The 13225-nt window shown below is 33.3% G+C and overlaps 1 protein-coding gene across 8 annotated transcripts in view; it reads left to right on the forward strand.

Annotated features, from left to right (window-relative positions):
- LOC118497085 (cadherin-related family member 3-like) overlaps positions 1-13225 on the forward strand; it is a 114481-nt gene that overhangs the window by 77871 nt on the left and 23385 nt on the right. For 7 of the 8 annotated variants that reach the window (XM_036010689.1, XM_036010692.1, XM_036010690.1 and 4 more), the window contains 2 exons: positions 11124-11265; positions 11449-11702. The exons of the other annotated variant lie outside the window; for it this stretch is intronic. In XM_036010689.1, the coding sequence (XP_035866582.1) occupies positions 11124-11265; positions 11449-11702 (396 nt within the window). The remainder of the gene's footprint in view (positions 1-11123; positions 11266-11448; positions 11703-13225) is intronic. 8 annotated transcript variants of the gene reach the window in all.

The following is a 13225-nucleotide window of genomic DNA, read 5'->3' on the forward strand; positions in this document are numbered from 1 at the left end:
CAGATGTCCCCAGGCAGTAATCTTCTATCAGTGCCCCAGGAGGTCAGCTGTTTTTCCCAGGAGCCAGGATGGGCCTTATCTGTAGTTTCTGAAACAAAAGCTTTAACATACACATTATTTGCTAGACTTATAACTTTTTACCTTAAGCTAAAATTTTCCAAGTCTTGATTCCATCACCATGAGTGGCTTGTTCTGAGTAAACATTCTTGGAACTCAGAGCAGACAGGAAATCAGGATTCCTGGAGATGGAAATGTAGTACCTTTAATTTTTAAGATTATCAGGGAATTAAAAAATACATAATTTGAAAACTACAAACTAGATGATTTGTAATTCTCACATTCAAATTTGATGATATAATTTGGATCTTGCATTAACCAACAATTAAACTTAAATTTATTTTTAATAAAATCAAGATCAAATCACAACTATGGAAAGGATTATTAATTTGACCATCACAATGGCAAAAAGAAAAAAAAGAAGAAAAAACACTCATTTTTTCTGGCCTATGATGAATATGTAGTACATTCTAAATACAATCTCCCTGGCTTCTGAAAGCCTATAACAGTCCCTCATGATTTAGCATACTTAATTTCTGGAGGTTTAACACAACATTGCATATTATAGCTAAAATGTTAGTTTATTTGGGTTAGGTGCTAATGCCATATATTATTGTTTTTGCACAATTTGTAGATCAATATTTATAAAGTATATAAAAGTGATTTTTCATAGACAATTTATAATTCATTATATATAAATAAGTACAAACAAAACAGCAATTACATTTAATTTTGTTTATTTTTATTTAGAGAAAAGCACACTCATTAAACAACAAAAAAATGATAATTGTTCAGCTTAGGATCTTGCAAATTTGTTGGCTTGATCTGCATAGTACACCACTGTACTCCAGATGGCTTCTGGCATCTCTGCTCTCTCTCCAAATCCTAGTTTCTGTTCTTTTCCAGAGATACAGCTATCCTCACCTATTGGTATAATAAATGTAATATTGTCCTCTGCTTGTTTTGAGAAATGAGAAGGCCTTTATCCTGCTTTGACACAAAAGTATTGCCTCTACTTAACTGTCCTATGTCTTTAAAATAAAGATTAGAATTTTAGAGCTATTTTTAATATTAGCAGTTACTAGCATATATAGTAGTGTACATTATGCTACTATAAAATATCTCAGGATGTTTAACATGTTGAATTGTGTTTTTTTGAAATGAGACTTTAGTAGCACATGTACATATTTAGTGGAGGAGATGTGAGTCATCAGTGGGACTTGGGGAGCTATGATCTAAAAGCTCACCACAGACTTTTCTGCATAGACCACTTAATGATTTCTGGTATAAATAATCCCTAAATGTCTTCTAACTTTGAAACTCAGTGAAATAACTTGGGTTTGCATTAACTGATAACTACAGGTATATTTTTGATATAATGTATAATCAAATTCTAATTTTGTAGAGGATTTTTTAATCTGATTATTCAATATGCTAACAGGCCACAAATATTTCTATGAGATTGTGGCATAAATTTCTAAACTATATTCCATCTTCTATAAAGTGTTTTTATACTTTATATATTTTCTGAACTTTAACACAGGGTTTAGCACATAGTTTTTTTCTAATTGTTTCATATTTCTAAATTTTGTCTTACCAAATAGAAAAAAATTTCATGAGTTTAGGCCCATGTCATACACTAACTTTGATTATTAAGGTTCTAGTGAAAACTAAAAAAGTATATCACTGTAGATAATAGAAGTTGTCTAGTTTAAGAAATAATTTCATCAAGAATAAAAACAGACTAGTCTATATTAATAAAAAATTTAAAGAAGGATTTATCTCAAATATCTGATGTATAGATGTAAAAATGTGTTTGCAACCTTTATGTTATTCTTCACTTTTAAAGATGGATTTGTTCTTAATAGGTTTTGTGTAAATTATAATTAAATAACAATGAGCTAGTGTGAGTCATCAATAGAATTTATCATTTTGTGAACTGGGAAATTTATAAATAATTTTGTCTCATTTGGTAAATTCAGAATTCCATGGTTATTTTATTTTATTTTTGGTATGCCAATGTGTAGGGACCAAAATGAAAAGTTGAACAACTTGTTGCAAGTTTGCATGTGATGTAATTTATAGAATGTTATATATCCAAAAGGCCTTTGCCATTTCCTAATTATCATCATTATTTATTTTATCAATCTATGAGAAGCAAGATTTTCAAGATTTTGGAAAATATATAACGCCATTTGTCTCTCTATGAATTCCATGAGTATTCATGCAAATAACTGGCTATCACTCAAGATTCACATCTCTAAACATTTCTGTGGGAGAATGCCCTGACTACAGTTACCCGAGCTCTTAATCCTTCTTGAAGAGGAAGTTCTTAGCTTTATTATTTTATATGTACTACTCTGTTGTGGATAATCAGAATCAGTGTATAGCATCATTGTTACCATAGTATGTTAAATTAGAAAATTTACTTGTTTCCATTTAATATTTTTATATAACTGTAATACATATTAATAAAATGGCTCATAGCTGCCCAAATGGTCCAAGAGTATATCTTTTTTACACCTTCTACACTTGAATAAAAGCTATCCTATCTCCGGAATGTAAAAATAATATAATATTATTAAAATTATTGGTTCTATTGTGAAATTAATAATTTACAAATTAAGAAATAAGAAAATATAGCCCTCTGTGGTGTGGCTCAGTGAATTGAGGGCCAGTCTGCAAACCAAAGAGTCCCTGGTTAGATTCCCAGTCAGGGCACATGCCTGGTTGTGGCTCAGGTCCCCAGTAGGGTTCGTGTGAGAGGCAACCACACATTAATGTTTCTCTCTCTCACTTTCTCTCTCCTTTCGTCTCTCTCTAAAAATAAATAAATAAAATCTTTAAAAAAGAAATAAGAAAATATAGTTTTAGTTCACTCACTAATGAGAGAGAAATTGAAAATGAATTTTTCTTATTAAATATAATCTTAATTTATTTGTCTTTCATTGGAAACAGGTTTGAAAGAAATCCCATATAAATTGGCTATTTGTTTTTATTTATTGAAATTTAGTTAGTCAATATATGAAATAAATTCTAGAGTGTGAGCAAGTGTTTGAATTACATTAGTTTGTCTTATTAGTTACATTTTTATGTTGCAAGTTGAGAAAGGTGAAGCATTGCCTACCCCTTTTTCCTTAGTGGAAAGTTTTTAGTTTACTTGCATTTTAGAAATTTAATAAATCTAAGTTTTTGAAACATATAAACACCTAAAACTTACTTTTTTCTCTGTTATAGACATTGTAAATTTTGAGCAAATTTCCGTAATCCCAGAGTTACACTTCTAATATTTTAATTGGGAACATTTAGAGAAGTAAATGTGCTATATTATCCTCTGATTGGAGGTTCAGTTAGTCAGAATAATGATGGTCTTTTGGCAAAATTAATTTGAAATGCAACATTGGCATAATATATTAAATGCCAAGCTGTAGAAACAACACCCCAGAAACAGGAGCTGAAGACTCAGGCTTGGCAGGGTCTCTTTGTGCTTAATGTTAAGAACTAGCTTAAAATCTGGTCATAGCAATGTTGGACAAGGAGGGATTCCTCCTTCCCACATGTTCCTTGAGTTCAAAAACATAATGAAGATGTCAAAAAGATTTTTGCAAATTACAGCTCTGGAAAATAAAGTTAATATCTGAATTTGGAAGCCACCAGTAAATAAAAGCTCCAATGCTCACAGAAAGGTTTTTTGAAAACTTTTAGACAGTTACAATCTGAAAAGTGCATGTCTTTATATTCTGATTTTCAGTAATGCTTTACTCTTATCAGGCTTGTTAATTCTTTACTGAAATTAAGAAATAAATTAATTTATAAAGGAAAATACAAGAAAAATTAGTCATAGTTTTAACTGAGTTAACTCGGGCTCTTTACATTTGATTTTTGTCCTTTTAGCCACAGAGTGCTTTTTCTTTTAATTATTAAATGCTTTAAATTGTATCTTCATAAATTCAAACTATACCTACAGCGATGATACTGTTATATGTATAGAGCTCTGTTGTTTGCATCCAACTACCTACAGCATAACTGAGCAGTCTCGCTGCATAAACCGCTCGGTCCAGACACCATGATTCCCTGGAGGACTCTCTGTTTATTCTGTTAGGTGTGTAAGCACTCATTTCTTGGAAGGAATATAATCTTACTAGTGTGGATCTTAAGGATAATGTGGAATTTTAATAACTGTTTTTGCACATGACAATGCTAAGTATTACTGAGTGGAGTTCTGTGGACTCTGATGAGAACAACAGAGATATGTATAACACAGAACCATCACTGTGGGTGTAACCTGAATTTATGAAGACAAAATTAGAGTTGTTTAATAGTTAAAAAAAGAAAAATTACTCTCTGGATATAAGGACAAAAATCAAATATTAAAGGCATGAGTTAATGAAGTATTAATATGATAGTCTCTATACCAAAAAGAAATCAGTTTTTTAAAAAGTATAATTTTAAAATATCAATAATAAAGATTATTATAAATAATAATTTATAAGTATCAATAATAAAGATTATTATAAGAAAAATTTTTAAGATTTTATTTATTTATTTTTAGAGAGGGAAGGGAGGGAGATAGAGAGAGAGAGAGAGAAACATCAATGTGCAGGTGCTGGGGGTTATGGCCTGCAACCCAGGCATGTACCCTGGCTGGGAATCAAACCTGGGACACTTTGGTTCCCAGCCCGCACTCATTCCACTGAGCTACGCCAGCCAGGGCTGAAAATATTTTTATTTATTGAATTTTGAGAGAGAGCGAGAAAGAGAGAGAGAAAGAGAGAAAGAGAAACATCAATTTGTTGTTCCAATAATGCACTTATTGGTTGCTTCAGGTATGTGCCCTGACTGGAGATCAAACCCACAAACGTGGGATATCAGAAGGATGATACAGTACTCAACTGATGATGGTACTCAGCTGAGTACCCAACCAGGGCAAAAACTATATATGTATATTTCATATAGCAATAACTTTCACCTAGATCTTACTATATATTAGTCATCTATCTGCAATATTATTTCTGTTTTAGCCTTCAATAGCTTGCTCTGTTTTTATACATGTATTTTTTAAAATTATATCTGTATGTATTTTTCTTTCCACTAAATTGGGAAAACTAAGATAAAAAATAAAAAATTAAATTGAATACTGAGTAATAATTTTTCTTTTCCTAGATAAATATAGACACATTTTATTTAAAATATATTGTGTTTTAAACCAATGTTTCAGTTTAAAATATTTAAAATTCATTTAACTAGTTAAAAATAATTTTGGATTATAAGAGAAACCTATTTAGGATTTTCTTTAAAAATTAAGCTTAAATATGGGGAGGCTATAAAACCACAAACCATAGTTTCTTAGATTTGGAAATAATTAGAATGTATATAAACTGAACCATCATCTAAAAGATAAAGAAATGTCCTCCTTCAATGAACTAGCACTATTTAGAACAGTTTTAAAAAGCAAAAGAGGCTTTTTATGAGAATGTGTAACAGAGCAAGCTAGTGTCATCATAGTGCAAACTCTGATTATAATTAAGTAAAAAGCAGTATTAAATAAAGAGACCGTATAACACAGGGTAAAAGTTTTGGCTTTGGAGTTTCTACCTCTTTTCAATTTTCCATTTTAGGATAACAATACATTTTATTTTAACTTCAAACATTTTTTTTGTTTTCAATTATAGTTGACATAAAATATTCTATTAGTTTCAGGTATACAATCCAGTGATTAGACATTATATAACTTACTGAGTGATCACCCCAATAATTCTAACATTGTGCATAGTTATTTCAATATTATTGACTCTATTCCCTATACTGTACTTTACATCCCATTCACTATTCTGTAACTACCAACCTGTATTTCTTAATCCCTTCATGTTTTTTATTCATCCCTTCAACCACCTTTCCATCTGGCAACCGTCAAAATATTTTCTATATCGCCCTGGCTGGCGTAGCTCAGTGGATTGAGCACGGGCTGGGAACCAAAGTGTCCCAGGTTTGATTCCCAGCCAGGGTACATGCCTGGGTTGCAGGCCATAACCCCCAGCAACTGCACATTGATGTTTCTCTCTCTCTCTCTCTATCTCCCTCCCTTCCCTCTCTAAAAATAAATAAATAAAATCTTAAAAAATATATTTTCTATATCTATGATCCTGTTTATGTTCCGATTGTCCATTTATGTTGTTTTTTAGGTTCTGCATATAAGTGAAATCATATGGCATTTGTCTTCCTCTGTCTGACTTACTTCACTTAGCACAATACCCTCTAGATCCATCTATGTTGTTGCAGATGGCAAGATTTAATTCCTTTTTATGGCTGAGTCATATTCCATTGAATATATACACTATGTTTTAAAAATTTTTCTATTGTTGTTCAATTACAGTTGCCCCCATTTCCCCCGCATTGCTTTCCCCTACCCAGCCCAATCCCCTTTCCCACATTCAATCTGTTTCTCCCCGTTGTCCTTGTCCATGCGTCCTTTATACATGAGAAGGAAATTGACTTCACCCTTCATCTTCTTTCCATTGTTACTCCCTCTCCTCCCCTCTGGTCATTGTCAGTTTGTTCTTTATTTCCATGTCTCTGATTCTATTTTGCTTGTTTGTTTGTTTTGTTCATTATGTTCCACTTATAGGTGAGATCATATGGCATTTGTCTTTCACCACCTGGCTTATTTCACTTACCATAATGCTCCTCAGCTCCCCATGCTTTTATGAAGGGTAGGACCTCCTTCTTTCTTTCTGTAGTATAGTGTTTCATTGTGTAAATGTACCACAGTTTTTTGATCCATTCATTTACTGATGGGCACTTGGGCTGTGTCAAACACTTAATATTGTAAATAATCCTGCTATGAACATTGGGGTGTATAGCTTCTTTTGACTTTCTGTTTCAGGATTCTTAGGGTACAATCCCAGCAGTGGAATTGCCAGGTCAAAAGGCAGTTCCGTTTTGAGTTTTTTGAGGAAATTCCCTGCTGTTTTCCACAGTGGCTGCACTAGTCTGCATTCCCACCAACAGCAATACTTTATCCATTCATTCATTGATGAACACTTAGGTTGCTTCCATATCTTGGCTGTTGTAAATAATGCTGCAATAAACATATTAATGTATATATATTTTAAATTTAATGTTTTAGGCTTTTTCAGATAAATGCCCAGAAGCAAAATTGCTGGGTCCTTCTTTGTCTGTTGTTTGATAGCCTTTGTTTTAAACTCTATTTTGTTTGGTGTAAGTATTGCTGCCCCCGCATTTGTTTATTTTTTGTTTGTTTCCATTTTATGAATCATCTTTTTTTTAATCCCTATATTTTTGGACTGTGCCTTTCAATCTGTAGACAGCATATATGAGTCTTCTTTTGTTATTCATTTAGCCTGCATATGTCTTTGATTGGAACATTTAATCCATTTTAATTTAAAGTAATTATTGATAGAGATATATTTATTGCCATTTTATTATTCATAAGTTTGATTCTTCTTCTTCTGCAGACCCTTTAACATTTCTTATAATACTCATTTGGTGGTTGATGAACTCCTTTAGCTTTTTCTTGTCTGAAAGCTCTTTATCTCTCCTTCAATTCTAAATGATAGCTTTATTGTGTAATGTTGGTTGTAGGTCCTTGCCTTTCATGACTTTGAATACTTCTTATCAATTCTTTCTGGCCTACAAAGTTTCTGTTGAAAAATAAGCTGAAAGTCTTATGGGAGCTCCCTTGTAGGGTAACTAACTGCTTTTTTCTTGCTGTTTATAAGATTCTCTCTTTGTCTTTAACCTTTATCATTTTAATTATGGTGTGTCTTATGTAAGCTTCTTTGGGTTTATCTTGTTCAGGACTCTCTGTCCTTCCTGGACTTGTATGTATATTTTCTTCACCAGGTTAAGGAGCATTTCCATCATTATTTTTTCACATAGGGTTTTCAGTTACTTGCTCTCTTTTTTTTCCTCCTAGCATCTTCATGATGTGAATGTTGCTCCCCAGATGCTCCTTACATTATCCTCATTTAATTTTTAAAAATTTTTGTTGCTCTGATTGGGTGCCTTTTGCTTCCTTACTTTCTAATTCTTTGATTTGATCCTCTGTTTCACCTACTCCACTATTGATTCTCTAGAATGTATTCTTTATTTTAGTTAATGTATTCTTTATTTCTGACTGTTTCTTTTTTTTTGTTTTCTATCTCCATTTTTATGTTTCCTATCTCTTTGTTGATATTATCACTACATTTATCTACTTCTCCCCTAAGTTCATTGACCATCCTTATAACCAGTGTTTTGGACTCTTCTTCCAGTAGATTGCTTGTCTACATTTTATTTAATTCTTTTACTGGAGTTTTATTCTGTTCTTTCATTTGAGACATGTTTCTTTGTCTCCTCATTTTGACTGCCTTCTTGTGTTTGTTTCTATGTATAAGGTAGAGGTGCTATGCCTTCTGGGCTTGAGAGAATGACCTTATGTAGCAGGAACCTGTAGGTTTCTGTGGCACAGCCTCTCATGTGTAGCTGTACACACCCCCCTTCTCATTGAGCTTTGATTGCTGTTGGTACCTTAAAGGAAGGTATTTATCTTTAGTCTAATTGACTATGAGGACTGGTTATACCACTGTGGAAGATGAGCTGTGCAGAGGCCCACCCCACAAAGCAGAACTTATTTCTGTGGGTGTCTGGTGTTTGCTGAGTTTTCCCCTTGAGTGTGTACTCTGTAGAATAGGTTGGGTGGTTAATTTGACATGGTATGAAGCTGTCTACTGGGTAAGCCAGATCTGGGGCCTGTGTGTAGGTGTAGGCCCAGTTCAGTGCCAACTGTGTCCTGCCAGGAGCCACCAAGCATGAGCTACAAAGTGATCTACAGATGGCTGCTACTTGTATTGGGCTTGGAGGTGCCCAAGAAAGGCCAACCTGTGAACCATGGCCAGCTGCTGCTGGTCCTAGTCACTCAGAGAAAGGGCAGATGCTGCATGTTTGAGATTTTTAAGGAAAATCTGAAACATGAGTCAAGACAGGCTGTTTGTATGGAAAATCCACTGGGAACAGCTTTGGTTGGACCTGAAAGTTGAGTGGGGTGGGGGTCTTAGGAAATTACCTGGGTGGGGCTAACAGTGTTAACCAGGTTGATGGAGACTCAGATATGGTGCTTGCCTGCTGACTTTGTGGGGATTAGGCCCAGAAGAGGGATAATGGCTCTACCAGCACTTCTGTCTGGGAGAAAGCTGCCCTTCTGGCTCTTGCCCCAATGCCAGACAATTCAGTTAGTTCTCCCCTATGTGTCACTGGTACCCTAAGGCTGCCACTCAGAACAAGTGAATCTGAGTATGTCCATGCGCTGGCCCTTTAAGAGGAACACAGGAGACTCCAGCAGCCCTCCATCTCACTTAATCACAATCCCTACTGGTTTTTATATCCAGAAGTTATGGGAACTTTTTCCCAGCACTGGAACCCTGGACTGAGGGGTCTGATGTGAGACTAGGACTACTTGATTCTCAGGAAGATCTCCATAGCTGAGATATCCCTTCTGATTTTTATCTACCACTTGTGGGTATGGAACCAGACTGTTCAGCATCTCTGCCCCTCCTCTCAGTCTCTGTGTGGCTTCTTCTTTATATCTTTAGTTGTAGGACTTCTGTTAAGCTAGATTTCAGGAATTCTGAATGAAGGTTCTTTTATAGTTTAGTTGCAATTTTGATGCGGTTATGAGAGAATGTTAGCACTTCATTTACCTATGCCACCATCTTGGCCAGAACTCCTCAATACTGCATTTTTTAATTGGGTTGTTGAATATATATTAATGTAAGTAAATTAAAGTTTAGCACATATTATGCATTCAATAAATATTGGTTGTTGTTATTTATTATTTCTTAAGCAGCTATGACAAATTGTGAAAGAATAGACAATATCTTTCCTTTTTTGTATTATAGTAAGAGGGAGAGAGGGAAACTGATGATTCATTTTCAGGGAAATATGGTTATCAAGATTTTAATTTTAAAGAAACTGGTACTTAGTAAAGTAGGGCTTAAATATTAGCAAGTACCACCTTATGTCCTTCAGTGAGCAAGCTAATAAGCCAAGCTGCATTGTGCTGGAGTGAAAACAAGATAGGGGAATTTGTACTGTGCTCTCAGGCGGCTTCCAAGGAACTGACTGTTCAAATTGAAAGATCCCATGAATGTTCAAAAAGCACTAATAAGGAGAGGAAGGAAAGCATAAATAAAATTAGACACTACAATTTTCCTAAATCAAGGACATCAACTGGTTTTATTTCACATACCATTCTGATCAATTGGTAGTATCCTTATTGAGTATTACTTTGAAAATACCTCTGAGACTATTTCACATTTTTTAGGAGAGTGCATAGATTTCTATTGTCTGTTACAGGTAAAAAGGAGAAAGGGGATAGTTCCAAATAGCTTGTGAGACACTTTTTATACTAGATTATAGAGTTAAAGAACCTTAGAATTTGAATATTCCCAGACATAATATAGTTCCCCTTTCTTTTATTGTTGGAATCTTCCACATGTTTGAAATATAAGTTACATACACTATTAGATTTTGAGTTTCTTTAGAACAAATACTAGAAAGAATAGGTTGGATTTGCAGGCAAAAAATGAAGTAGCTAATAATGAATATATCTAACAAGCAAAGCTAACCAATAGTGAAAATGCTTCATTTTAAGTAGTACTTCTTCTGAGGAATTTTTCAAGAAGAGACTGGATGACATTACATATATTGTAGATTAAGGGGGGAGCATAGAATAATCTAATTTTAAAATTGAATAACCTCACAATTGTTTGAATATCTGTCTTAACAATATTATGTATGAAATAGACATTTGTTAAAAGTTAATTCCACATTCATAAAATTAAAAATGGAACATGGACTATATTCCTGGATACCCCAAACAATGAAGTTTATGTGATGAAATACTAAAATATGATCTTTAAATATAAAATTATCAAGATGCATTGTAAAAGTATGTTTGAATAGTGTGAAAGTGAAAGCTATGAGTAATTAAAATTAAACAAGTAACTAAATAGATATGGTAATATTTTAAGACATAATTCAAAATAGACAATATTCTTGTATTATAGAATATGAATGATGAGCCTCCTGTATGCAATCCACCACATTTGGAAACTCAGATTTATTCCAGTATTAAGTTTCCTTTTATTCAGCTCAATTGTTCAGACAAAGATTCTCCACAGGAGCAGCTGAGCTATTCAATTGTAGGAGGTAAGGCATATATGATTTCTAGTGAGTCATTTCTATGCTATTTAAAAGATATTCATGTGAGATATTTTACAATGATTGAACATGTATTAGCATGAAATGCTTTTAAATAAGAACTTAAGACAATAGAAATAACATAATATATAATGTAGTTTTATTTCTATTTTATTACCTCATCATTTTTAGGAAATACAAATAATCAGTTCACACTTTGGAGACTAGGTGTTGATCCTCCTGCTCTGACCACCACTCAGAATTTGCAGTATGATGCATTTCAAGGGATTCAGGACCCTCTGACTTTCCAGCTACTTATTGAAGTTACTGATGAATTAGGTGGGAACAAAGCTAGTCAGCTGTCAGCCACCATAACAGCCATAGTTCATGTGTTTCCTTGGACCACAACACAGCCAACTTCTTCCACAGAAACAACTACAACTACAGTAAGTACTTCGTGATGAAATATAATTCTAAAGTAGTCTGAATTAGTCATAAACATAGAAGGTTGGGAACTCTCACAGGAGTTATCCTTATGTTTTGGCAATGAAAGACTTCAATTAAGTAGTTACTTTAATGCATTAAAATTTCTACCATCAAAATAAGGGGAACATATTATAGCTGTTAGTCATTAATTTTGAATCAAGGTAAATATATCAACGTTAATAATTTTTGTAGACTATTTTGCTGGTATTTAGTTTCAATTCTTAGTAATTCTGTTGATTCTCATCATATTATTTAAATGAATACTCATGGAATTTTTGTCATGTATATAGCACCATCTAAGGTTGAAAGACATACAGTCTAACTAGAAGACAAGATATACACTTAGAACAATTTAAATAAATGTAAGACGGTATCAAATGTTAGTGCAATTGTTATTTAACTTTGAGGTTTAAAATAAGATACATTTGTGTTGAGACTGGCAGTAAGTTCTCTATAAAGAGAGAAGGAAAATAATAATGTAGTTCCTTAAAACATATAAAGAAAAGAAATGCTTTGCAGGAAGAAAGCATAGAATTCCCCCTGGGAAGAATATAATATATTCAGTGAAATGTTGAGAAGACAGTGAAGTTGGAGGCTAGATTTGTGTGAGAAAAAATAAAGCTCATGGTAGATATGTAAAACATTTGTGCATGTAACATCCTGAAAATAAAGATGAGATTTCTTGGTGATTACTGAGGGCAGGAAATTGTAATAGTTTCACAGCGTAAAAAGATTGAATCACAATGCCTCACAAATTTTGCTCTTATGGAAATAAAGAGAAAATAAATGATACAATAGCATTATGTGGAATATGCTGTTTGATATAAAAAAGGTAGAGATTAAACATCCAAATAGGTATTTATATCCATGTCCCCACTAACATTATTATGATGTTCTCCATGTAATCAAGCTTATGCAATGAAGGCTGTTTCAATTAAAAGAGCCATTTTATTTCCCTCTCCTCTGCAGTCACCACACTGTTGTCTATATCCATGAGTCTTTTTCCCTTTTTGCTTGATTCTTCCACCCACTAATCTCCTTCACATGCTCAAAAGCTGTCATCCTGCGCTCTTCTATAGATAAATAAATAAATAGCCTTTTGTTAAATAAGTTATAGAAATTTCTTCCCATTGCTTGACTTCACAGTCAAGAAGTTTTACATTAGCTATACAAAATCATCATATTAAAATTTGAATATTTGGAGTCCAAAGAAAACAACTATTTGGACTATAATGTTCTCAAGTTTCTAGCAGAAGGAAATTAATATTGGCCCTGTGGGCTTCCTATTATTTCTCACAAACTTCAGTCCAGAAAAGAAAGTTAAGTGCCCTAAAGTAAGAAAGTGGTAGTTGTGGAAATGAAGTACTAGATTCGAAACACATAAACAATAGAATTCAGCATTTACTGGTTTAAAAATTGTGTACTATAATATATTGTGAGAAAGACAATTTCTCTTAGTATTAGCCATTATTATTAGACTCTA

Source organism: Phyllostomus discolor, chromosome 10 (assembly GCF_004126475.2).
Source record: "Phyllostomus discolor isolate MPI-MPIP mPhyDis1 chromosome 10, mPhyDis1.pri.v3, whole genome shotgun sequence".
NCBI classification, from domain to species: domain Eukaryota; kingdom Metazoa; phylum Chordata; class Mammalia; order Chiroptera; family Phyllostomidae; genus Phyllostomus; species Phyllostomus discolor.